The sequence below is a fragment of the Sporisorium graminicola genome, chromosome SGRAM_15, assembly GCF_005498985.1.
Source record: "Sporisorium graminicola strain CBS 10092 chromosome SGRAM_15, whole genome shotgun sequence".
Lineage (NCBI taxonomy): Eukaryota > Fungi > Basidiomycota > Ustilaginomycetes > Ustilaginales > Ustilaginaceae > Sporisorium > Sporisorium graminicola.
Window position 1 is genome coordinate 245,466 of NC_043725.1, and position 23,270 is coordinate 268,735.

Below are 23,270 nucleotides of genomic sequence, written 5' to 3' on the forward strand. Positions count from 1 at the left end.
CCAGTGTTGTTTGTATTGCTAATCGCCAGTGTTGAACGAGATTTGACAGCTATACTGCCTCTGCGATGGATGCACACAGCAACTGGCTCCCGCCACGCTTCATTGTCGTGGCGCTCTTCCAATCTTGCTGACTGCGCTCTCCTGACTGGTTCCCACCTTGTGCCTTATAAACCAGTCTCTGAATCCCTTCTCGACCCTGCGTGGCAACCATCTTGTCCTTACTTCGTGATCATCATCTTCCACTGTCCCCTCTCTCTTCATATCAGCAATCCCTGGGCCTCGACTCATTGATATCGCGGCACTCCATCATCCTCCCCAGGTTCTTCTCCAATCCACGTACATTCCACCATGTCTCGCGTCATCGTCGTCGGTGGCGGCCTCTCCGGCCTCAGTGCCGCTCACACTCTCTACGAGCGTGGTGCCAACGTGCTCGTCCTTGACAAGAACGTGAGTAGTCTATCTTTTCTGCATTCTTGCCACTCAACACACTGTGGGCTACCTTTCCCGAACAGATCCCGCTGACATCCACATCATTTGCCTTTTTGTTTGTAGCCCTTCTTCGGTGGTAACTCGACCAAGGCCACTTCCGGTATCAACGGTGCCGGTACCGCCACACAATCTGAGCAGGGCATCCCAGACTCGGCCAAGACCTTTTTCGAAGACACAAAAAAGTCGGCTCGTGACTTGGCTCGAGACGACTTGATCAAGGTCCTCACCGGCAAGTCTGGTGATGCCGTCAACTGGCTCATGGACCGCTTTGCCCTCGACCTTTCCAAGATCTCGCGTCTCGGCGGTCACTCGCAGCCCCGAACCCACCGTGGTGGCGCCCAGTTTCCTGGTATGACCATCACCTATGCTCAGATGGAGAAACTCGAGGACCTCGCCGAGGCCGAGCCTGACCGTGTCCAGATTCTCCGCAAGGCCCGTGTCACCAAGCTTTTCCACGAGAACGGCGAGGTGACCGGTGTCGAGTACGAATATCAGGGCCAGTCTCACCGCGAGAATGGTCCCGTTGTCCTTGCCACCGGTGGATACGCCGCCGACTTTGACGATGTCAACTCGCTCCTCAAGAAGTACCGTCCCGATCTCGTCCACCTGCCCACCACCAATGGCGATCACTGCACTGGTGATGGTCAGAAGATGGTTGCTTCCATCGGCGGTCGCCTCATCGACCTCGAGAAGGTGCAGGTGCACCCTACGGGTCTTGTCGACCCCAAGGATCCCGATGCCAAGGTCAAGTTCCTGGCTGCCGAGGCTCTGCGTGGTTGCGGTGGTCTGCTCATCGACAACGAGGGCAACAGATTCGCCGACGAGCTCGGTCACCGTGACTACGTCACTGGTCGCATGTGGGACAACAACAAGTTCCCCGTGCGCCTCATTCTCAACGAACAGGCCTCCAAGGAGATTGAGTGGCACTGCAAGCACTACGCCGGTCGTGGCCTCATGAAGCGTTTCGACAGCGCAAACGACCTCGCCAAGGAGATGGGCATTTCCGCCGACAAGTTGAAGAGCACCTTCCAAGACTACGAGGCCATCGCCAAGGGTGAAAAGAAGTGCCCCTGGGGTAAGAAGTTCTTTTCCAACTCGGACCTGCGCATGAACCAGGCCTTCTACGTGGCGCTCATGACGCCCGTCCTGCATTACACCATGGGCGGTCTCGAGATCGACCCCGAGTCGCGCGTCGTCGACAACCAGGGCAAAGCCATTCCCGGCCTGTTTGCCTGCGGTGAGATTGCCGGTGGTGTGCACGGTGCCAACCGTCTGGGCGGCTCGTCGCTTCTGGGATGTGTCGTGTTTGGTCGTGTCGCCGGTGACTCTGCCTCTAGCTACTTGCTGCGCAACTTGGCTACGGGCAAAGCTACGGCGCGCTTGGGTCAGATCTCGAACCACTTCGAGACGCGTGTACGTGCCGATCCCAACTCGAAGACCATCACGCTCGAGTTCGGGTTTGGCGACAGTGCTTCTTCGGCTTCGGGCGCTCAGCAGCAGCAGCAGAACTCGGCCGTGCCCTCTGCCGTAGCTTCGGGCCAGCCCGCTCAGACGGACAAGGCAGTGCAGCAAGCGGGCAGCGGTGCGGCTGCCCAGCAGACCATCGAGGAGAAGGAGTACACCATGGACGAGGTGGCCAAGCACACCTCTGAGGACGACGTCTGGGTCGTCGTGGAGGGACAGGTGCTCAACGTGTCGGGCTTCCTCGACGACCACCCGGGTGGCAAGAAGGCCTTGATGCTGTACGCTGGCCGCGACGCTACCGAGGAGTTCTTGATGCTTCACGACCGCAAGGTGATCCAGAAGTATGCGGCTGACACAGTCATTGGCCGCGTCAAGGCCTGATTTTTGGATTCCAATGTTTCGCAATGTCGATAAAGAGTTGTCAGTTTCGTCTTTACTGGTTGTGTGTATATGTGTGTGTGTGCGGAGAGAAGGAATGAGATCGTGGTGAACAGGAGTAGAAGTGGCCGAGAGCAAGAGCTGAAGGATCGTAACACCGTTCCAGAGTAGGAGGACAGCCGTTCTGCAGATTCATCATTCCAGCGACCAAGCGTACACACGAGGCATATCAGCGTCGAAAGGAGCCACCTTCAAGAACTGATCAATAAGTTATTTTGGAGTGGGATCAAAAGCTAGAGTACAAGAGAGAGAACAGCTACAAGAAGCGACTTGCGAGCGGGAATCCCTCACAAAGAGAAGCCCATGCTGCGTTCCTTCTGACGATCCTTTTCGAGTTTCTGTTCGAGCTTGGCGAATTCGTCCAGCGCAATTTCCTCCTCTGGGTCCAACACTTGCTCTACACCTTGCACTTCGGGGATGTAATGCTTCAACATGCGCTCGATACCGGACTTGAGCGTGACAGTTGACGAGTCGCAGCCACGGCATGAGCCCTTCAGCTTGACCTTGACGATACCATCCGTGTCCTCTCCAAACCCGCGATACTCGAGATCGCCGCCGTCTTCCTGGATAGCTGGGCGCACCCTTGTATCGAGTAGCTCCTTGATCATGGCCACGACCTCCGAGTCCGTATCCAGGATGACAGTGTCCTGCGAGCCATGCGAAGACTCGGGATCAGTGAAAAGCGGGTGACCAGCGGTGAAAAACTCCATGATGCTCGAGTAGATCTCCGGTTTGAGCGTTGACCACTGGTGCGCGGCGTCTTTGCTGACTGTGACAAAATCGGGTCCGTAGAAGACGCTAATGACACCAGGGATGTTGAAGAGCTTCTTGGCTAGGGGAGAAGCCATCGACGAGCGGGTGTCGAGAAACTCATGTGTTCCGGATTCCATTACTTGACGACCGGGGAGGAACTTGAGCGAGTCCTCGTTGGGGGTAGATTCGGTTTGGATAAACATCGTTCGCTTTTGCATGCCGAGCAAAGGTGCCGATGACCATGCAGCGGCAGCCAAGGGTGTGAGCGATCGAGATCGAAGAGCGGGGGTCTGGGATGCGGTGATCATGGTTCGGCGTGCCAGTGGTGTGATGCTGCGTGAGACATTGGTGCAGGTACTCGAGCTGGCGCTGCCTAGGCCATAGCGGGCGGCGGCTCGCAGCGAAGACGTCGTTGCTCTTGTGACTACGGTCATTGTCGAAATGTATACGACAGAAGATGTAGTGGTTGTTGGAAGTGAAGTGGAGCGAGGGAGTCACAAAGTGGCGAAGACGTCAAACTCAGCAAGCGAAGGTCGTATTCGGACTTATGCTAATTTATAGATTAGTCAGCATTGACTTTCATTTGTTAAATTCTAGAAAAGTCCGGGGGAACTGGTCGGTCGAGCGATTTTTCACGGGTTTTCCGGTTGAGTGGCTCTCCGATTGAGCCGAGCTTGAGCAAATCGACCGCTTAGGCCACCTTCGCCTATGCCTTGCAGACATCTCAATCGCCCGTTCAAGAAGAAACGCAGAGACCTCCATCGACCTTGAACAAAGCCTTTGACCATCACCCACACACAAAAGAAACGAAACGAAACGAAACACCTAAAAGCATACCCACGCAATGTTGGCCTCGACCGTTCGTACCGCTCTGCGCACCAGCGCGCCCCGCGTCGCCGCCCTCCCCTCGACGCGATCTCTCTCAACCTCTCTCCCGCGCTTGTCCTCGGCGGCTGCGGCAAAGGAATACCAGAACATTCTCGTCTCTTCCCCCGCCAAGGGTGTCACGTTGATCACGCTTAACCGACCCAAAGCGCTCAACGCACTCAACTCGGCGTTGTTCCACGAGCTCAACGAGGCCACCGAGATCGCCGACAATGACCCCGAGGTCGGGGCCATCGTGCTCACTGGCTCTGAGAAGGCTTTTGCCGCGGGTGCCGATATCAAGGAGATGAAAGACAAGCAGTATGCCGATGCGTACAAGACCAACTTCTTGGGTCACTGGACCAAGCTCACCACAGTGCGCAAACCCATCGTTGCTGCTGTTAGCGGGTTTGCTTTGGGTGGGGGTTGTGAGTTGGCTATGATGTGAGTTTGCGAGATGACAGCAGCTACAATCGGGGTTGCTTTTTCTTTTGCTGACAAACCGACTTAAACATCTTCATTTGGTTCCTTCTTGGGACAGGTGCGATATCATCCTTGCTTCGCCTACCGCCAACTTTGGCCAACCTGAAATCAATCTCGGCGTCATTCCCGGTGCCGGTGGTACCCAGCGTCTCACCAAGGCCGTCGGCAAGTCGACTGCCATGGAGATGGTGCTCACGGGCCGCAACTTTAGTGCCGACGATGCTGAGCGTCGCGGCCTCATCTCACGTGTCGTTCGCGAGGGCAGCGTCGTCGATGAAGCCGTCAAAGTGGCCTCCACGATCGCCAAGAAGGGTCAGATCGCCGTTCAGGCCGCCAAGGAGGGTGTCAACGCTTGTGAGTGTTTCGAGAATCTTGCCGCAAGCTGTGCTTTTGTGAGATGATATAGGTCCGAAAGGGAGATCGAGAAAGCGTTACTGACCATTCCGCTCTTTGCTACTTTGCGTGGAAACAGCCTTCGAACTCAGCTTGCAGGAAGGAACACGCTTTGAACGCCGACTCTTCCAGAGCCTGTTCGCTACCAAGGATCAGAAGGAAGGAATGGGCGCCTTTGCTGAGAAGAGGAAAGCCAACTTTACGCACGAGTAAGAGAGAGCTCCCAGTCAGCCGCCAGTCAAACAGTCAGCCAGAACGGCGCCGCAATCGAACCCATTTCGGCTCTTGTGGTGTGCCGCTGCCTCGTTGGATTCAGTGATGGCGTCAAACGGTCACGCGGGTGTGATTTTGACTGTGATTGTGTGACTTTGGCTTCTGATGATTTTTCGAGAAAGCTCTCCACAAAAGCACACTGCTCCCACGCACGGACATTTAAAGAAGCTCAGTCGGCAGCTGGACCCTGCGCATGCACGGCTCTGCTGCCCATTTGTGCCAAAAACCCTAAACTCAAGCTTCGGGGGTTGAGGTCACACGGGCTCTCTCTCCCTCTCTTTTCGAGATAGACTCCGACCAACCAAAAGTGACTGAGACAAAGCCTAAAGCGGCAAAGAATGTTGCTGCTACTGTGAGCAAGGAAGGGACCGAATGTTGGCATCCGAGCGTTGATGTGATTTAGTGTGCCTGTTTCGAGTCTTGCGTTCTTTCTAGGGTGTACACGGTGAACAGAATGGAAGGAATGTTTTGTGCTAAGCAGATACGTATATAAAAGACCACTCTCCCAACCTCGCCAGCTGTTGCTCCCCTCCATACCGCTCTCTTGTCTCACTTCACTCTCTGCAACTCTGACAACAAACCACCAGCTCATCGCTCAACGCAAACACCATGTCGACCAAGCCACGAAGCGATTCTTCCACCTCTACTTCGTCCACTTCCTCCACGGACCCCTACGCTAACTCCTCGGTTTTCCGAGCCTCTCCGTACTACAAAGCGGACCAGCTCGACGACCTATCCCACGGGTCCACCGCCAAAGCACGTCGATGGTCCGGTGCCAAGAAGAATCCGGGCGAGGGTCGGTCCCACTTTGAAGCGAGGATCACCGATAGCGACCAGATCAAACCGACCAAGGAGGAGAAACAGGTCTTGGTCAAGAAGAACAAGGATCTGCCTACAAGGGTCAAGAAGAACCATTCGCCCGAACAGGCTAGGAAGGTGCTCGAGGCTACTGAGCGCGAGTGAATGCGCAAGATCTATGCCGGCGTAAGATGACTACGCAAAGTGTGTCGCAAGCCTCCTCCTCACAGCTTCCTGTCTCGAATCTCGTCAGAGTGCTCCTTGGTCCCCACGTCACCCCTTGTTCTTTCAGTCTCAAGTCAGTCTCACTATCTCGTTTCAGTCCGCAGAGTAAACAGCAAAGCAAAGCAAAACATGCCTCGTCCCCAATGTCTCTTGTAATCACACTCGTCGCGATCCCCGAAGTCTTGCTTACGGTGTGAACCCAGTCTGTGCATCGTCTACAAATCCATCTCGGCGTAGAACCCACTGGCGTTCAAGCGGCCCAGCAGAACCTCGACACTGCTCGCGCTTTCCTGTTCCACGCCCTCCACGCTCCTTCCCGCTTCGTCCACATCCAACAGCCTCAGATCCTGCAACTCGTCCTGCGCCAATCTCGCTTTCTCCGCCTCGACGTCGCCTCTTCTCTTTCCATATCTCCCCTCTGCCTGCACGTCGTCTCGATCCTGATCTTGATGGGCTGTGGTAGTGGCAGCGGCGGGCGAGCGGCTTTTGAGAATGACCAGAGCTTGTATGAACGTGTCGATGCGCTGGCGGAAGAAGCGGTACAGGTTGTTGAAGTCGTCGTACGTCGGTGGTTCGACCTCCGTCGACGCAGGGGTGTGGAAGTCGATGCAGAGCTGTGAGAAATCCAGCACGGTCTGGAGGAGGTCGTTGAGAATGTTGAGCACTCGCCGTTGTTTCGACTTGAGGAAGCACGTGGCCAGCATCCGGTCGAGGATACGTTCGTGATACCGCGCCAGCGAGAAGACATCCTTCAGCTCCAAGTTGGACGTCATCAGTGCTGCCCGCTCTTCGTCCTCTAGCGTTTCCTCGTCTAGATCTCCATCCCCTCCCTCCACAGCACTGCCCTCAATGGCACCATGAGCAGAGCTGCGCGAGACCAACTCTTCACTAACCTCCCGCCTCACCCTATCCAACCTGAGCATGAATCCACTCCAATGCGACTCGACCCCAACCTCCTCCACGAACCCTCCGAATGAATCCAAGAAACAGTTCAACTCCCATCGCATCTGCTGCATCACCGAGCGCGTTCGAAAATCAAACGTAAACGCCGCGCTCGTCGACTTGAACGTACTCACCCAACTCGTCCGCATGGCCACTTTGCACCGCTTGATGCGCAGCAGCATGTTCCACAGCCGTTGATACCTCGACTGCGCCAGCTGCGTCAGAAGTGGGGAGATGAGCGGAGGCGGGTGGAACGACAGCGTGAGCCAGTCGAGCGCGTCGATCGACGATGGGTCGGTCCATGCCGGTTTGCCTTTACCACTTTTCGCCTTGCTGTTCACCGAACGTGGCTCCACAATAGCAAAACTCAACCGCTCGTCCAGATCCCTAAACGCGAGCGACACCGCATCTTCCCCCTTCCCACTCCGCCGCAACATCTCCTCATGCGCCCCTCGCATCCCTGACACCGTCTCAATGACCGCCGTGTTCAGCGCGGACGACAACAAACTGTCGTTCGGCGGCCACACCCCTTCCGCCGTCAGCCGTCTGTTCATCGCCACAACAGCCCTTCCCGAGCCCGCCGACGCCTCGTCCAGCACACTGGCCTGATCGACGTCGAACAGGCTAGACACCACCTGGCGCTCGAAATGGATGCTTCCGAGCAGCAGGAATCGCTTGCATGTTTCGAGGTAGGTGCCTAACCCGAGATCGCGGAAGAAGACACTGATGAGCGACATGTTGATGAGGCGGGCCCAGCTTTCGAAGGGTGCGACGAGGCTGTTTTGGGTGACTCGATCAAAGGAGGATTGCGAAATGGCGTGCTCTGGGACAGCGGGGCAGGCGGCGTTGGAGAGGTAGATCAAGAGCGATTGTTCTTCGTTCTCGGCTGGCGCTGAGTCCGAAAGGGGAGCAGGTTGCTGTTGTTGTTTTGCAGTCGGAGGTAGTTCGCGAGCGTCGGCGTAGGTACTGCCGGGCAAAGCGCCGAAGAGTTGAGACATGCGTGCGATCTGATCCTCAATCGAAGACTCGAACGGCAATTTGCTGGTTGGCAGCGTGTTGGTGGGTGGTGCAGCGTCCTCTGCGGGCTGCCCCAGTAGCACACTCGAGCTCAGTGGCGACGACACACCACTCACCGAACCCACACTTCCATTTGCTGCCTTACGCCTCTGTCTGCGCCACCTCGCGATCTCGCGTTTAAACTGCACGATGTGGTCGTCCACCGCATTCACCTGCGCCTGGCTCTCGTGTAGCGACCATCTCCACGTCGGCAAATCGACACGTACAGCCGATACCTTCTCCTGTGCGTCCAACGACCACTGATGCACGAGGGGATGGTCGGCCGGCGCCGCCTTTTTGAGCAATCGCAGCGCTCTACCTGCCTCGAGAAACGCTCTCGCATGGCGAAAGGGGAGGAAGCTAGGCACAGCGGAAGGCTTGAGCGTATACCCGACATCTTCCTCTCCACGCTCGTCGAGCGACCAGTCGACAACGGCACCGCTCCAGGGCGTCAAGATGTTGGCTGCATTTGAGCTCGAGTCGGCTTTCAAGGCAGGAGGTCGGTCGTCGAGTTCACCCGTTCTGACGGATTCGAAGCCTGGGAAGCCGACCCAGCGCGCAACCTGCTGGCGCCATGTGATGCTTGTTCGATCAAGCAGGTAGGCGAGTACTGCTGACGGCAGCGACGGCGCACCGGACGCAAGCGAAGCAGCGAGATGGGCGTGCAGATGCGAGAGGGTGGCGTGCGTCGACTCAAGCCATGCCAGCGGGCGGAAGGGTGGGAGTCGAGGTTGACCGCAAGAGAGAAGGTTTCCGAGACTTTTGAACACAGCGAAGCACGTGTCGAGTTCAGCCCGAGCGTTGAGCACGGCAGAGGACGCAGCGGCTGGGTGTGAAGATGTTTTCGCTGCGAGAGTGGATGTTTGTGCTGTCAGCTCGCCTTTAAACCAAGTGACCACTGTGTCGAGCGCAGCAGCCACTGCAGGAGCTTCGTTGCAAAGTGACGCTGCAGAACGGTGTATCGCAAGCGTACGGTCGTCGATGCGACGGAGCAGAGCACCGATGTCGAGGAAGGGGCGAACGACGCTATCGGAAGCGGCCTGGCTCCAGCCCACGATGCGTTCTGACCCAATCCAAGGTAAAGTCGACGCGGGCGCCAGCTGCGGCTGTTCTGCAATATCTTCGCCCGCAGCAGCCAAGGATGCGTGAAGTGCCGCTTGCTCCTTGGCCTTTCTGCGCAGCTGACGCGCGTCTTGTTGGTGCTGAAGAGTAGCTGCCCATACGAAGGAGGCGGAATCGGCATCCCATTGAAAGTGATATGATGATGTGCCTGTGGTTGCGGTGGTAACGAGCGAGCGCAGAACGTCTTGAATTGGGTGTACGGGGGCGAGGTGCTGTTTGGATGAGCTTAGCGAGCTGTCTTGTAATGCTAATTCGTGGATGGCTTCCAGTGTATCTTGTTTGCTGTCCGATGTGTACGTCTCTGCAACGGCGAGATCGAGAATCCTCGCTTTAGCGGGTGCGCCTCTGAACTTGACTGTTGCTGGTGAATGTCCCGATCGGAAATCTTGTTCCCAGCAAGACGAATCGAGTGAGCTCAGACTCGAGTCGGAAGCTGACCGACGGACAGGCCGCCTTGAAGGGCCTGGAGAAGAGTCGAGGCGGTCATCGCTGCTCGAGGCACGGTAGATTGAGTGGAAGTAACGTGACTGTTCGATTGTGTGTATTGAGTCAATCTCGTAGGTGGTTGCTCGCTTGGAGAAAGACTCAAGAACAGGGTCGATGCCCCGCTGAACATCCTCGACAATGTGATTGATACGATGTGGTCCAGGTAGCGCACTGTTGGATGCGGAGAGAAAGGTTGATGAGACGAGCTGATGATTGCGCTCGAGGTTCAGCGACGGAAGAGCCGGAACCTCGAGCACGTCGAGCGCTTCGAAGGACATGGCAGTTTCTGTCTGGCTAGGATGGCTTTGTCATCTCGTCAATGGTACGAAAAGGTGATGAGATGCGGATGGATGCGAATGAAGCTCGAGAGGAGTTGGAAAATGCTTGCTGGTGTTGGTCTTACGCAAAAAGTGATTTCTGAACGCGACTTGGGTCAATCAACGCGTCGCTCAGAGTCAGCAGCGTAGCGCAGCACTTTTGAGTCTTCTTCCTGCGCTTCGGCTTGTCCTCGCCCGTTTGCTTCTTCTCTACTTTGCGTTGCTTTGTTCAGCCCTTCTCACTCATCACTCTTTTTCGCCATGCCGACAACGATCGAGCGCCAAAGCGTCGCCCTACCATTGGACGTTGCCTCCGCCACAGAACTCTCCAAATCCTTCCTCGTACCGCTCGGCTCGCGCTCCTACAGCAAACAGTATGCGCAGCTGTACGACTATCGTCTCGCCTACCTCAAGAAACGCATCCTCCCACGCGCAAAATCAAGATGGGTCGACAACTTTGACTCCTTTTCGCAGTCGCAGTCGCAGCCTCTGTCGCAGCTGGATACATCCGACGCTGATGCTGGTCCTTCCAGTGCAAATTCGAGGGTAAGGATGCAAGACCCGCCCAAACTCGTCGACCGCATCCTAGATGTGCGCCAGGGGGACATCTGCTACGTGGTCGGCAATGTATACTGTGCCATGCCGCTCAAACCGGATGTGCTGGAGGATCTGACAAGAGAACAGTGGCTGGCGCCACAACCCGTTCGATCCAAGTTCGTCGACTTTGCCAAAGACGAGCTATTCATCGAAGACCAGTCCGGTCGCGTTAAGCTGGTTGGGGACGCTATTCTTGGTGGCACTGCTCTGCGTTCGATGCTCATTACTGGTGTAGTCGCTGCCGTGCTCGGTACAGAAACGCGTGCTGGTGACTTTGACGTTGTCGATGCCGTCTTCGCCTCTTTACCGCCTGCGCCGCCCAGCAAATCTTTGACGAAGACCGAAAACGGAACAACATCAAAGCGTGAAACTGCATCTGAGGATCAGTGGGTGGTGCTCATGAGCGGACTCGCTCTTGGAGGTGATTCGGCGCTCGAATCGGAGCTATCGATGCAGCTCTTGGTCGAATATCTCACGGGCGAACTAGGAGAGGACGCTGATCGCGTGTCGTCGGCCAACATCGTAGCAGCCGTCATCGCTGGTAACTCGCTAGCCCCGCCTACGCGCAACGAAGAGGAAGACAAACCCAAGCGGTACGGCCAAGATCAACCTACATACTCGTCTGCACCGACGCTGGCCCTGGACCAGCTGCTCACCGACCTGTGCTCATCGATGCCCGTCCACCTGCTGCCCGGCGAGCGCGATCCAGCCTCGGTGGCGGTCCCCCAGCAACCCATCCATTTTGCACTCCTGCCGCGCTCCGGTCGGTTCGACTCGTTGCAGCGTCACACCAACCCAGCGTGGATCCCGCTTGGCGAGCGCAAGCTGCTCTGCACATCAGGCCAAAACATTGACGATATCTTCAAGTACGTCGACGAGACCGACGAAGCGCGTGTCGAGATGGCTATGCGCACGCTCGAGTGGGGGCATGTGGCGCCGACCGCACCCGATACGCTGTGGTGCTACCCGTTCAAGTCGTCGGATCCATTTGTGCTCAAGCATCGCCCGGATATAATGGTGGTCGGCAATCAGCCTGCGTACGCCAGTGCAGTGTACAACTTTGACGACGATGAAGGGGAAGATACTCAGAAGGAGGAGCAGGGAACGGGTTGCAGGGTGGTGCTGGTGCCCGAGTTTGCAAGGACGAAGGAGGTGGTGCTGGTGAATCTCTCGTCACTCGAGACGAAGCTCGTTTGTATTGAGACGCCACTATGATCCACTCGGTACACAATGCTCACAAGCTTAGCTCCTCGTTTTGTGACAAAGTTTTGCTTTTGCATTTCCCTCATCAAGGTGACTTCCGTCCAACAGAATGTAAAGTAGCCGTGGGCAGTCCAACGTCCTCGATGCCTTCCCAGACCATCCTCTGCCTCCTTAACGCATTGCCTGCGTCCACTGCCGTCGCATCCTCGCCGTCATCCCATATGCTCAAGTTGCTATACTGACCCGCAGCGTTGTTGATCAAATCGCGCAAGGCGTCCCACTCATCCAACACGGGCGCGGCCAACACGGTCGGGTGGATGGTGGGCACGTTGAGCGACGGGTCCCATTCGCGTTCAAGATCTTGAAAAGTGGCGTTGAGTCCTTCTGCTAGCCCGCCCGTTGCGTCGTTCAAGCAGGAGGAGTGGGAGGGTGCGGTGGGGTAGAGCGGGTAGGAATCGGCGAGCAAGCGTCGAAACTCGACGCAGCGTGTTTGAGCGGTTTGGATAGTGAGCCTTCGGAACTTGTCATTTCTGCTCGGACGCGCGGGGGCGAGGCCTTCAGACAGTTCGAGGGCTGAGAGGTCGGTCCAGAGTTCGTCGAGCTGGTCGACCAGGGGAGGTGGTTGTAGCGATGGGACACCCGGTGCCGATGCTGTTGCTGGTGTTGGTGCTTGTGACGTGTATGGCGCCGAATCGTCGTGCGTTTCGTCTTCCTCTGTCATCGGCGTTACCGGATCACTGAAATGCTTCCTGGGACGTTGCAGCAGCCTCCGTAGCACATTGCTATCTCGAGTGATATCCCCATAGTCTTTGGGAGCTGACCAAATCAACCACTCGAGCTCGGCCAGTGTCCTGATCTCGTCCGCCTCCTCGAACGCCAGATTCGTATCCACAATCCTCAGTACCCTCACCTTTCTGAAAATGGGCGCCGAAAACCCTCCGACAAAGCTGTGCGGATTGACGCTGGTCAAGCGCACCGGCTGACACGCCGAGCCGTACGTATGCGCTGCATGTAAGCTGAGCAGCTCTCCCGCAAGTGCCACATCTTGCAGCTTTCGGCATAGACGCAGGACGGTGCGCACAGAAGCGTGGACGCGTTCGCGCATATCCGTGATGTAGGCGGCTTCATTGTACGACGGCGGTGACAGTGCCGTGATGAGGTCCGACGAAGAGTGGTCGGGTCCAATCCACACCCGGTGTACGTAACGTGCTAGTTTCGGATACGTTTTCACGAGCGTTGCAAAGGAGTGAATGCTTGCAGAAGAGCAGAGCGCTACTGTGTTGTACAGCAGAGGTGAGAGCCGCTCATGGTGGTACTTGGACAAGCACAGCAGGCGCAACTTAACGCCATTGTCAGTGGCTGTGGCTGCAGCGAATTCGAGGATGTATGTGATGAGCTCGCGTGGCAGCGAAGAAGCGAGTCGACCAAGTCGCAAAGCAGCTTCATCGACCACTGGACTAGAGGAGGACCCAATGCGCTTGGCGGCGGAGGCGGCTGTCGAGCGCTTTGTAGAGGATTTGCTCGTGCCCGTGCTGAGCTTGGTAGGGGCGGGCACCATAGCTGCCATCCAAAGCGCGTGCTTGAGTGTATTAGGGAATCATCTCTCTTGCTTTGTGCAGCTTCAACGGACGGCGATGATCGAAGCTGTGTGAGTGAGGTGTAGAGAGCTACTGTTTGGTGGCGAGAGAGCAAAGCACAGGTCTTTCTCACGAGACTCGTTTCCTCCACTTGTCTCCCGATCCCGGCAGTTCCGTGCGGCAATGCAAAGAAATCGAGCTGAATCGCGCGCCCGATTTCGTTTGACAGGGTTCAACAAACGTCAAAAACTGAACTGAGCCCGCATGTCCACGCCTTCCCTCCGTACACCCTCCATCTTCCAATTCCTGTCCGTAGCGGTACACGTCAGTACCTCAGGCTCGCACTCAAGATGGCCGACCGCAAAGCCCTCAACCACTACTACCCGCCGGACTTCGACCCATCCAAGATTCCACGCCGCAAAGCGCCCAAAGACCAACAGCAAACCGTCCGTCTCATGGCCCCTTACTCGATGCGATGCAACACCTGCGGCGAATACATCTACAAGGGCAAGAAGTTCAACGCCCGCAAAGAGCTTGTAGTGGGCGAAGACTACTACGGCATCAAAATCTTTCGTTTCTACATCAAGTGCACCCAGTGTTCGGCGGAGATCACGTTCAAAACGGATCCCAAGAATGCAGACTACACCGCCGAGCACGGGGCCAGTCGCAACTTTGTGCCCACAAAAGAGGACGATGATGCGGAAGGCGACGATAAGCTGCTGACTGAGGAGGAGAAACTCGAAAAGAAGCTCGAGAAGATGGAAGGGGATCCGATGAAGCAGTTGGAAGCGAGGACGTTGGACTCGAGGCGGGAGATGGAGATCCTCGATGCGCTGCAGGACATCCGCACTCGAAACGCCCGGTTGGAGAGGGTCGACACAGATGCAGTCCTAGCTAAGCTTCATAGCCGATCGCAAGGTCCGTCAGCGTCATCAACATCATCATCATCAGCAGCAGCAGACGCAACACTGACAGCCAAGACCATCGAAGAGCAAGAACAGGCAAAAGCGCAAGAGGAGGACGAAGCGTTAGTGGCCAAGTACTTTGGCAAGGCTCTCGATGGCTCCCCGTACTCATCCTCGAATGGTATCAGCAGCAATGGAGTGACGGTCAAGCGCAAGTTGGACGAAGACGCTGAAGCAGAACCGGACGTGCATACGTTGCTCGCCATGAAAGCCGCTTCCAGTAAAACGATCGCCGGTCCGCTTGTCTCGGCACCAGCAGTCAAGAAGAAGAAGAGCGCTCCTAACTCTTTCGGTCTGGTTCGCAAGAAGAAGTGACGTTGTACCCTCCGCCCTCACATATGTACTTGTATCTCTCTCATACTGTAACTTATACTGATTCGCAATCGAACTGCGTGCATCTGCAAACATCCACATCGTCACCCCAACCTCGCTTCAGGATGTGTGCGACTGGTTTGATGAAAGATCATGTCTTGCAATCCTAGTGGCATTCGGCTCACCCAACATCCCCTCCGGACGGCGGCGGTGGTCTGGCTCAAGCTCTCCGTCCAAACACATGCAGCACCGAGAGTAGGTTGTGAAGCGAGCGAATGACTGGAAGTCGATTGAAAGGAAAAGCATAGAGATGAGAGCAAAGCAATAAAGACAGTGACGAGTGCCTAAGAACATATAACTTGAGATGAAAGCGAAAAGAACGAGGAGAAAGACCTAGGTATGAGGCATCCCCCCAAAGGAGAGGGCGAGGGATGCTAGGGAATTGTGGGAAAGTGTGCGTCGGTGTGTAGAAAGAACCGGTGAGGAGGGATAGAGAGAGAGACGAGCGACTGAACGAGCAAGGTGGTTGCAAGAGTCCTACATCTCTCTCCGGGAGTGGCGGGAAAGAAATCAAAAAGATCCAAACGAATGCAATGGTGTCGAGCAAGCACTCTAGCGCTCGGACTCCTCCTCACGTAGATGCCACCCGCTCTCCTCATCCGACAGCGGACCTCGGCGTGACCTCCTCGAGCCACCCCGCGAGCTCGCCGGTCGATGACCTCCTCCTCCGCGCTCCCCACCCGCCGCTGCCGCCGCCGCCAACGGTCCATCACCCACACCCTGCGACGACGAAGCCGACAGCGGCCTACCGCCCACCTGGGACTCTTCGTCCTCCTCGGCCATTCCGCCGTACGCTGCGCCCCTCCTGCCTCGGCTGCCCAGCGAGATGGGTGCCGATCCTCTCGATTCCATCTCGGACTCTGCGTAAGCGGCGCCCCTCCTGCCGACGCCGCGCGAAGAGGCGTCTTGGCTCGAGCTGCCAGACTCGCTGGCCGGGCTGCGCCTGCCTTGGTTCCTGTACACTGCGGCCGCGCCCGCTGCACCGGCACCTGCACCGCCCAACGCACGCGCGTTGACGCCACGGCTGGGGGATCGACCGATGGCAGCCTGTCGCTGCTGCTGTTTCGACTGCTGCGCATGGTTGTACGCCCTCCTGCCCCACTCGAAGTGCGGCTCATTCAGGCTCTCCTGGTCCAAGAAGAGGAAGATGTACACACCGTACAGGGTCTCGATGACAAACAGGAACACCTGCACGCCAAACGTGGCGTACGCAAAGCCGACGGCGTAGTTGATGAGGTCGCAAACGTGACCAAAGTTGTCCGGTTTCTCGTAATGCCAATAGCCGTCAAACTGGCAGTTCTCCCGCCCGCGCAAATCGCACGCGTACGCCAGCGCGCCCGATACCCACAGCACGCACATGGAAAACTGCAGCAGCAGCTCAATCTTGACCATAAACAACCCGTACAGGAAGTCACCGTAGTTGATAAACGGCATGAGCGGCAGGAAGATGTTGTAGCCAAAGTAGATGATGGGCGTCAACAGGCCGAGGACGATGAGGAAGATGAGCGAACCCCACGAGGGGCGGATGATGGGATCGTGTGTGTTGTAGTAGTTGACCACAAGGATGCAGATGATGGCTGTGGCAAGGGAGAGCAGGCAGACGAGACCGGTAACGAGGAAGCGGATGACGAGCATGACATTCGGGTGCGGCGCGCCAGGCAGCGAGTTGCGTGCCGGCTCAGCCACCGTCAGAGAACGGCGCTGTGGAAGACCCATCTTGGCGCTCTTATGCTAGTGCGCTGTCGACAAGACGATGAGATGCTCAGATGCAGGATTGCTTTTCTCCTCTCGGACAGGGTGCGAAAGCTGAGAGTTGTGAGCCCCGGTTGCGATGTGGCGGAGGGTCGAAGCCGATGGTATGGTCCTGACAATATCCGAAGAGTGGAAGAAGCTGGCGTGTGGCGAGATTATGTACAACGACTCGACCGGGACGAAAGCAGATCAGCGAGAATCGTGATGGTGATGATGGTGATGATGGTGATGACGGGTATAGGGAAAGTCGAGGTCGGTCGAGTCGGGGGTGGTAGAGAAAGGAATGGATGTAGGACGAGGACAAGGAGTTTGCGATCAAGGGAAGGACAAGTGAGCCAAGCCAAGCGGGGGGGGGGGGGGGGGGGGGCAGAGAACAAATCGGAGGGTGGGGAAACGGCGTGTGCTGCAGAGATTTGCAGGGCAGGTAGGACAGGCAGACAGAACCCTTCAAGCAAGCAGCTCAGTGTCATCCAACAACGGCGCTGCAACTCCATCCATCCATCCGGCCGGCCGGCCCTCCATCTATTGTCCATTGTGACCTTTGTCGTCAGAGGCACTGAGGGATTGAGAGCGGGGTATCAATCGAACAGAGGAAAACCGCGAAAATTTCCGCTGCTTCTGCCGCCGTCTAGGATCGCACTCTTGCAGAGACAGTGACCAGGATTAGGCGAGACCCATGCTGCAGATTGATTCAGGTTTTGCGCCTCATCCCTTCAGTTTCCCCTCGTTGGTCCCAGCTTCATTGAGCTCCTCGACGTTAGTACCTTCTGAACATCATCAACCACATCCTTAGATGACGCCTGAGCCGAGAGGCAATTTGAGCTTGCTAGCTTGCTCGAAGAAAGCAACGAGGGAGGTGGTTTGGGGCGGATGGAGAGTCAGGGGCGATGTTTCCTACTCGGTTTCCCATGCAGAGCATCACAGGAAGCCCATCGAAAAGGTGCAGCACGAAGCAAGGGCCTCGTCGACTCAAGCAAACGGAGGATCGACAAGCGGGGAATTTCCCTCTCCTTTTTGTTTCTGTTTCAAATCAAACCCGCCGCTGATAGGCTGCCTGGCTGCCTTGCCACTGAAGAGCAGAGAGCGGCCTGCTGAGCTTGCAGAGGGGGCGGCGTTGACAGGCGGGATGGGCACGAGGCAGGTCAAACCAAAAATAATTCGTAATACAGTAGGGCCGGGTTCGCTTAGTCCGTTGTCTGCTTCTTGCTAAGCGAGTTTGCAGCCGCAAGACGGGGTTATTTTGTTTCGAACCTTGAGAAAAGAGAGGGAAAAAGGAACTTCACTCAACTCAACTTCACAATGTTTCGTGTGCGTGAGGAGCAGCAAAGACAGGGAGCGGCTCGCATAAATCGACAGCTCCGCGCCTCGCAGGGCCAAGATGGGATGCAAGAGAAAGATCTGTGTCGCGCTTTAATTCTACTCTGTCCTCTCGGAGTCGAGCCGCTACCTCCAAACAAAGAAGCACACTAGAGTCCTCTCTGGAACCCAACGTTGCATTAGCGTGCTTCTGTCATGAACAACGGTTGTGTCGAACCCTCTCAACCTCATTCATGAGAACTCGAAGAGTGCCGAGCTAATACGCCACCACCTCGTCTCCATCATACATGCGCTTCCAACCGGTGGAAGAGCGTTTAGTAGTGTAGCGAGTCGTACGAGGCTGTTCGAGGACAAGAGTGTGAAAGCTCCAATCGAAGCAGAGATGTTTGTCCGGGGCTCAACCTGGCCCTTGGAAAAGAGAGAGTGCTTGTCGTTAAGCGCCAGAGAGAGCAAATTGCTGAGCCAAAGGTCTGCGCGGGCAAAAGCGCTCGAATTTTTCCCATCGTCGCCGCTATTTGTGCATGATGCATATGCAACGACGCAGCCTGCAGTGTCTTACGCCTACTTTTCTAGCGGAGCTGTAAGTGGTTTGGTATTTTAGCCCTTCCCTTGGACTGCACTTGGCAAAACGGCATAATAGCGGAGTGCCAAACCAGTGACTCAAGGTGTCGCTCGCCCCTGCCGTGAGACTCGCAGAACACCAACCCCCGCGCTCGGAAACAAACACGTCGATGTGTCTTCAGCCGCAAACCGGCACCTGGTGTAGTGTGTTACAAGATGGCTCGTTCCTGACCTCGCATGACCCCAGCCAAAATCCCCCCGCACTCTCTCCAACATCCCGAAAGTCGATGTTGAACCACACCTTCGAAGAGTGAAGCCATTCGTGTTGATCAGAAGTAAGTGTCGGCCTGAGTGAGCAACAGAGCCGGGCTATCGATCGACCGATGAAACCGTCTGTCAAAAGCTGCGAATGTGGGGGGTCGCTTGCCGAAGGCGACAGAAAGAGAGGCGAATTGGCTGCGCAAAGATGTGCGGTGACGCGTTGCTAGACGGCAATTTCTTTCGATTTCGCCCAAGCTCTGCCAAATCCGGCTTCAACTGCCTTTCCGTCTGCAATCTCCCGATACAGAGATGAGCTCAACTCATTCCTCCCGATGTACTGTACTTTATCCTTCCTTGAGTCTGGCCTCTCGCTCTCACTCCCACAAACTGTCGTTTGTCTAGGACAGGATGCAAGTGTCACCTCACAGAACGGTTCTGTGCATTCAGCCATCTCACGCACAATGATCATTGAGGCGAGAATGGCGCATTTCGGCAGAGCATTGGATAGCATTCGGGTCGTAGGCGGTGCGGTTCCTGCACATCAAGAAATTACCCCGCAACCCAACTTTCACGCACACGGTCCTCCCTTCAAACGCGTGGCTACGCCTCCTCTCGTTGCTGATACTTGTAACGCATCGATGTGGTCCTTCCCGACCTCCTCGTGCGTTTCTCCGCTTTGCGCACCATGTTGATCGGGCTTTTGATCGTCCACCCCGATTTATCTGCTTCGTAAACAGCTCCTTCAATCCTCCCCTCTCTTGAGTTCACCTTCGTGATCAGCAGTTGTCGTCGGTCTCCAGACCATGCCATGCTCTTGTGTTGGCGAAAGGTAAAGCGCAATCCCGCAATCGAACCTGCTCGATCTTATCCCAATCTCGCGCTATCATCCCTACGCAGCCGATGCATTGCACTGCCAATGCCACCTGTTTCGGTGTCGACTCGAGTCGCTCGTTTTGCCACCGTCCTCCTTTTGCCGTGGGAATGAGACATGTACTCCCAGCTCCACCTCCAATTCCCCGTCATTTGTCGACGTTCTCCAGTCCCTCTGCGAGTCGTCTTCTCTCCTCCGCTTAACGTACACGTTCTCTCCCTCCTCTTCTTCCGCTGCTCCCTAGGTGCCAGCTTGGTAGGCAATGCTTGCTCCAAAAGGCCGTTGCTGCTGCTGCTGGCCAAGAACATTGACAGTCTGTGACCACTCAGGTGGCTGCTCTTGCGGCTGCTCCTCATGAAAAGCGAAGGGGCGTTCGCGTTTAATCCACATGGGGGGCTGATGCTGCTGTTCTCGGAGGGGCTGAGACGATGCCGGTTCGCTGCAGTCCAGCTCAGTATAGACGGGTAGTATGTCGGAGCTGTCTTTGTTGCTGATGCTGCTGTGCCTGTGCATGTGCGTGCCTGTGCGTGCCTGTGCGTGCCTGTGCGTGTGCACTCCTTGAAGCTATTGCTGTACCTGTCCGCGAGACGCGATGTGGCTGTATAACCGCTGCGGCTGCTGCTGCTGGTGAGGCTGTGGCGAGCAGACCTTGATCTCGTATTCGGTCACATGCTTGAAATTCGAGACTGTTAACGATCATGCGGACTTCTCCAAACGGGGCAGTGATGCTCAGGAAGACAGTATGATCCTGCCTTTCGGGGTCGAATCGTGTTACGAATCGCTTCGTCCATCAGGCCAAGCAATGTTCTATGAACATGATCATTTCAAACTCGGACGCCGGGATGCACCAGTTGATCACCACGTCGTAGAGTCTTTCGTTGCTGGCCAAGATAGGCGGGGTACCACCGTGGTGGGCATCTTGAGCTGCGCGCGGAGCACGGGACAGAGCATGGGAACGATGCTGCTGCAAGTACGAGTGAGAGCGTGTGGCACTTATACTGTAAGTGATGGAAAAAGAGGCTAAGGAGGAGGAGGATAGTGCTGAGTATGATGCGGAAGTGGTGTGCGGATGTGTTGAGGAAGCTCGCACTCGAATGCTGTGCGAGAAGGGTGGAAGGCTCCTCAGGAATACCCCGTTAGTAGATGGATAAGAGGGGATGGTCGAGGACGGAAATGATCTCCTCATATGTGTGTCGTGCCGTCTTGCTCGATGTCGATCTATATCCGCACCCATCTGAATTTCTCGACGTTTGAGTCGCTCCCCTCATCACAGTGTTCCAGAATGAAGCGATGCAATGCGGAGAGGACAAGGATTAGAGTTACTCATTGTGTGAGACGCTGCTCTCCCCTTCTTGTCCATGAGACTGTCGTCCGCCAGTGGACGGAGAGACCAGCTTGTCCTGCACCAATAGCTATTCAAACCATGTCAAACCACCGCCGTCTCGAAGAACCCACCACGAAACGGAACGGCACAGTCGCTCTACACAACGTCAATAACGAAACAACTCTATGTGATATTGTTCACCCAAGTCTAGTCTACAGCAAACAAATCTATCTATGGAACGGCATCTAAATTGCCCAAGCTATCGATCAAGTAGTCAGGCACGGTCTTCGCGTGCGGGCTCTCGATCTCGTCCCTTGTCGAAATGCCCGTCAGCACCAACAGACTCGCGATCCCCCCGGCCTTTGCAAACTCGATATCGGTGTTGAGTCTGTCACCGACCATGATGGCGCGCTTTGGGTCGAACTGCTTCGTCGCGATGATGCAGTCGAGCATGGGCTTATGCGGTTTGCCCACGATCGTCGGTGTGCGTTTGGTCGAGAAGATGAGCGGGCTCGACAAGCTTCCCGCACCCGGCCAGGGTCCGCCTTTCGCGGGGAACGTCGAGTCGTCGTTTGTCAAGATAAAGTGGCATCCTCCACCATTCACACCAGCTTCAACAGGCCCATCGAACCCGGGGCGAGTCAAGTGCTTGAACGCTTTGGCCAGCTTGATGTACGACATGTGCATATCGAATCCGCACACCACCGCACCCACCTTGGGGTCGATCGCATCTTCGTTCTGCAGCGACGTAAAATCGAGTGCGGGCAAGAACTTGTTGTCCTCCGGATCCGTGCCGCCGCAGTGCAGGATGTTTTCTGCATCCAGCTCCTCCTCGATGCCGTGCATGCCGATCACGTAGACCTTGCGATCCGCGGGGAAGTCAAGCACCTTTTTCAGGTAGACAGCGGAAGCGTAGGAAGACGAAAACACTTCGTCGATGGCGGCTTCGATGTTCATACCGGCAAACTTTTTGAGGTAGGTCTGACGGGATTTGGACGCGTTGTTGGTGACAAAGATGATCGATTTGCCGCGCTGACGGAGCTTCTGCAGGACCGAGACGACGCCGGGAATGGTCTCGTCGCCGGACCAGAGGACGCCGTCGCAGTCGAATAGGAAGGTGTCGTATTTGGACAGCAGGTCTTCGTAGTCGGAAGTGTTCTGGAGGTACTTGTAGGCGGAAGAGGTCTTGTCGTCGGCGGAAGCAGCAGCAGCGTCTCCACCTCCGGCAACCGCAAGCGCAGCTGTGGTGCCAGCAGCCGCACCGAGTCCGACGGTGGCGCCTTCCTCGGTGAGCTGCGAAGCTGCAATGGTATCAGCGTGTTTCTGCACAGCCTCGTCGCTGGCTGAGACTTGCTTCGGTTCCTGCGCAGGCTTGTCAGCTTTGCGAGTGCCGTCCTCTGCAATATTTCCAACCTCGATCAACGTATTCCAGTACTTTTGGAAATCCCATTCGTAATTATACCTGCCCCCGGCAAACTCGGCATCGAGCTGTTCAGCCGGGATAAACTCGGAGAGATTGGCGTTGAAGCGGATCTTTTCCTTTGTGATGGGGTCGAGGAAGGGGGTGATGGCGGTGAAAAAGGCGTTGATGAACCAAGGCACGTTGACGATGAATGCTCGGCCGAGGCGTTCTACGTAATGGTTCTGGAGGATGTTGGCGACGGTTCTAGCCATAGAGAGGGAAGGGTTGGATTGGGAGGTGGCCTTATGATAGTCGATGATGATGGCATAATTCTCGACACCCGGTGGCATGAAGTCGATTGCTCGCTCCAAGGTCCAGACAAGGTAACGGACCTGCGCGTCGCTGGGGGTAGTGTTCTCCCTTGCCGGTCTGAGGTAGATGAGCGGTCTACCATCGTTGTCGAAACCCGAAACAATTTGTTTACCCGTTTCAGCCTCGGAAGAGACGCTGCCCGGCGCGATGATCTCGGGACGGAAGTCTCTTCTCCACTCGAGCGTCGACTTGATCCTCTTTTTGGCGTTCTCGAGATCACCCTTGGCAGCACGAAGGTAGCGTTGGTAGAGGTTGTGTTCGTTCAACCACTTGTCCTCCCAGATCTTGTAGTCGTCCTTGGGAGGCTGCTCGACCGATATCTGGCGAATGTACTTTTCAAGATCGGTAACCTTTTGCTGCTGCTCAGCCGTCAAGGGCTCGATTGGCTTTGGAGTGCATCCCGGTGCAGGCTTGGTGAGGAGTTCCGACGTCTTAGGGGGCAGAGGCTCAGCAGAGGCCTGGCTCTTGATCGAGGGAGTCGAAGGCGTGCGAGAGAGTCGCCCAAGGAAGCGCGACATGGTTTGTGAGGGTTGAGTCGGCGACGATGACGGCGACGGAGAGAGAGGATCATGAAGATGCGGTGGTGAAGATTG

General features: G+C 56.2%; 10 protein-coding genes across 10 annotated transcripts; 5 read left to right on the plus strand and 5 right to left on the minus strand.

Moving 5' to 3' along the window:
* Positions 1–348: 348 nt before the first annotated feature.
* Positions 349–2,334, plus strand: EX895_002520 (uncharacterized protein; the record flags this gene model as incomplete). The annotated part of the gene is made up of 2 exons (XM_029883119.1): positions 349–447; positions 553–2,334. The coding sequence occupies 2 exons, from the start codon at positions 349–351 to the stop codon at positions 2,332–2,334; spliced, it is 1,881 nt and encodes a 626-aa protein (XP_029740517.1).
* Positions 2,335–2,678: 344 nt separating this feature from the next.
* On the minus strand, positions 2,679–3,578 carry EX895_002521 (uncharacterized protein; the record flags this gene model as incomplete). The annotated part of the gene is made up of 1 exon (XM_029883120.1): positions 2,679–3,578. The coding sequence occupies one exon, from the start codon at positions 3,576–3,578 to the stop codon at positions 2,679–2,681; it is 900 nt and encodes a 299-aa protein (XP_029740518.1).
* Positions 3,579–3,988: 410 nt separating this feature from the next.
* Positions 3,989–5,097, plus strand: EX895_002522 (uncharacterized protein; the record flags this gene model as incomplete). The annotated part of the gene is made up of 3 exons (XM_029883121.1): positions 3,989–4,452; positions 4,550–4,845; positions 4,964–5,097. The coding sequence occupies 3 exons, from the start codon at positions 3,989–3,991 to the stop codon at positions 5,095–5,097; spliced, it is 894 nt and encodes a 297-aa protein (XP_029740519.1).
* Positions 5,098–5,766: 669 nt separating this feature from the next.
* EX895_002523 (uncharacterized protein) lies at positions 5,767–6,120 on the plus strand (the record flags this gene model as incomplete). Its single annotated transcript, XM_029883122.1, has 1 exon — positions 5,767–6,120. One exon carries the CDS (start codon positions 5,767–5,769, stop codon positions 6,118–6,120), a length of 354 nt encoding a protein of 117 aa, XP_029740520.1.
* A 275-nt stretch (positions 6,121–6,395) lies between these two features.
* On the minus strand, positions 6,396–10,064 carry EX895_002524 (uncharacterized protein; the record flags this gene model as incomplete). The annotated part of the gene is made up of 1 exon (XM_029883123.1): positions 6,396–10,064. The coding sequence occupies one exon, from the start codon at positions 10,062–10,064 to the stop codon at positions 6,396–6,398; it is 3,669 nt and encodes a 1,222-aa protein (XP_029740521.1).
* Positions 10,065–10,364: 300 nt separating this feature from the next.
* On the plus strand, positions 10,365–11,915 carry EX895_002525 (uncharacterized protein; the record flags this gene model as incomplete). The annotated part of the gene is made up of 1 exon (XM_029883124.1): positions 10,365–11,915. The coding sequence occupies one exon, from the start codon at positions 10,365–10,367 to the stop codon at positions 11,913–11,915; it is 1,551 nt and encodes a 516-aa protein (XP_029740522.1).
* A 73-nt stretch (positions 11,916–11,988) lies between these two features.
* Positions 11,989–13,461, minus strand: EX895_002526 (uncharacterized protein; the record flags this gene model as incomplete). Its single annotated transcript, XM_029883125.1, has 1 exon — positions 11,989–13,461. One exon carries the CDS (start codon positions 13,459–13,461, stop codon positions 11,989–11,991), a length of 1,473 nt encoding a protein of 490 aa, XP_029740523.1.
* Positions 13,462–13,830: 369 nt separating this feature from the next.
* Positions 13,831–14,760, plus strand: EX895_002527 (uncharacterized protein; the record flags this gene model as incomplete). Its single annotated transcript, XM_029883126.1, has 1 exon — positions 13,831–14,760. One exon carries the CDS (start codon positions 13,831–13,833, stop codon positions 14,758–14,760), a length of 930 nt encoding a protein of 309 aa, XP_029740524.1.
* Positions 14,761–15,369: 609 nt separating this feature from the next.
* EX895_002528 (uncharacterized protein) lies at positions 15,370–16,533 on the minus strand (the record flags this gene model as incomplete). The annotated part of the gene is made up of 1 exon (XM_029883127.1): positions 15,370–16,533. One exon carries the CDS (start codon positions 16,531–16,533, stop codon positions 15,370–15,372), a length of 1,164 nt encoding a protein of 387 aa, XP_029740525.1.
* A 4,601-nt stretch (positions 16,534–21,134) lies between these two features.
* EX895_002529 (uncharacterized protein) lies at positions 21,135–23,195 on the minus strand (the record flags this gene model as incomplete). The annotated part of the gene is made up of 1 exon (XM_029883128.1): positions 21,135–23,195. The coding sequence occupies one exon, from the start codon at positions 23,193–23,195 to the stop codon at positions 21,135–21,137; it is 2,061 nt and encodes a 686-aa protein (XP_029740526.1).
* Between the last annotated feature and the right edge of the window lie 75 nt (positions 23,196–23,270).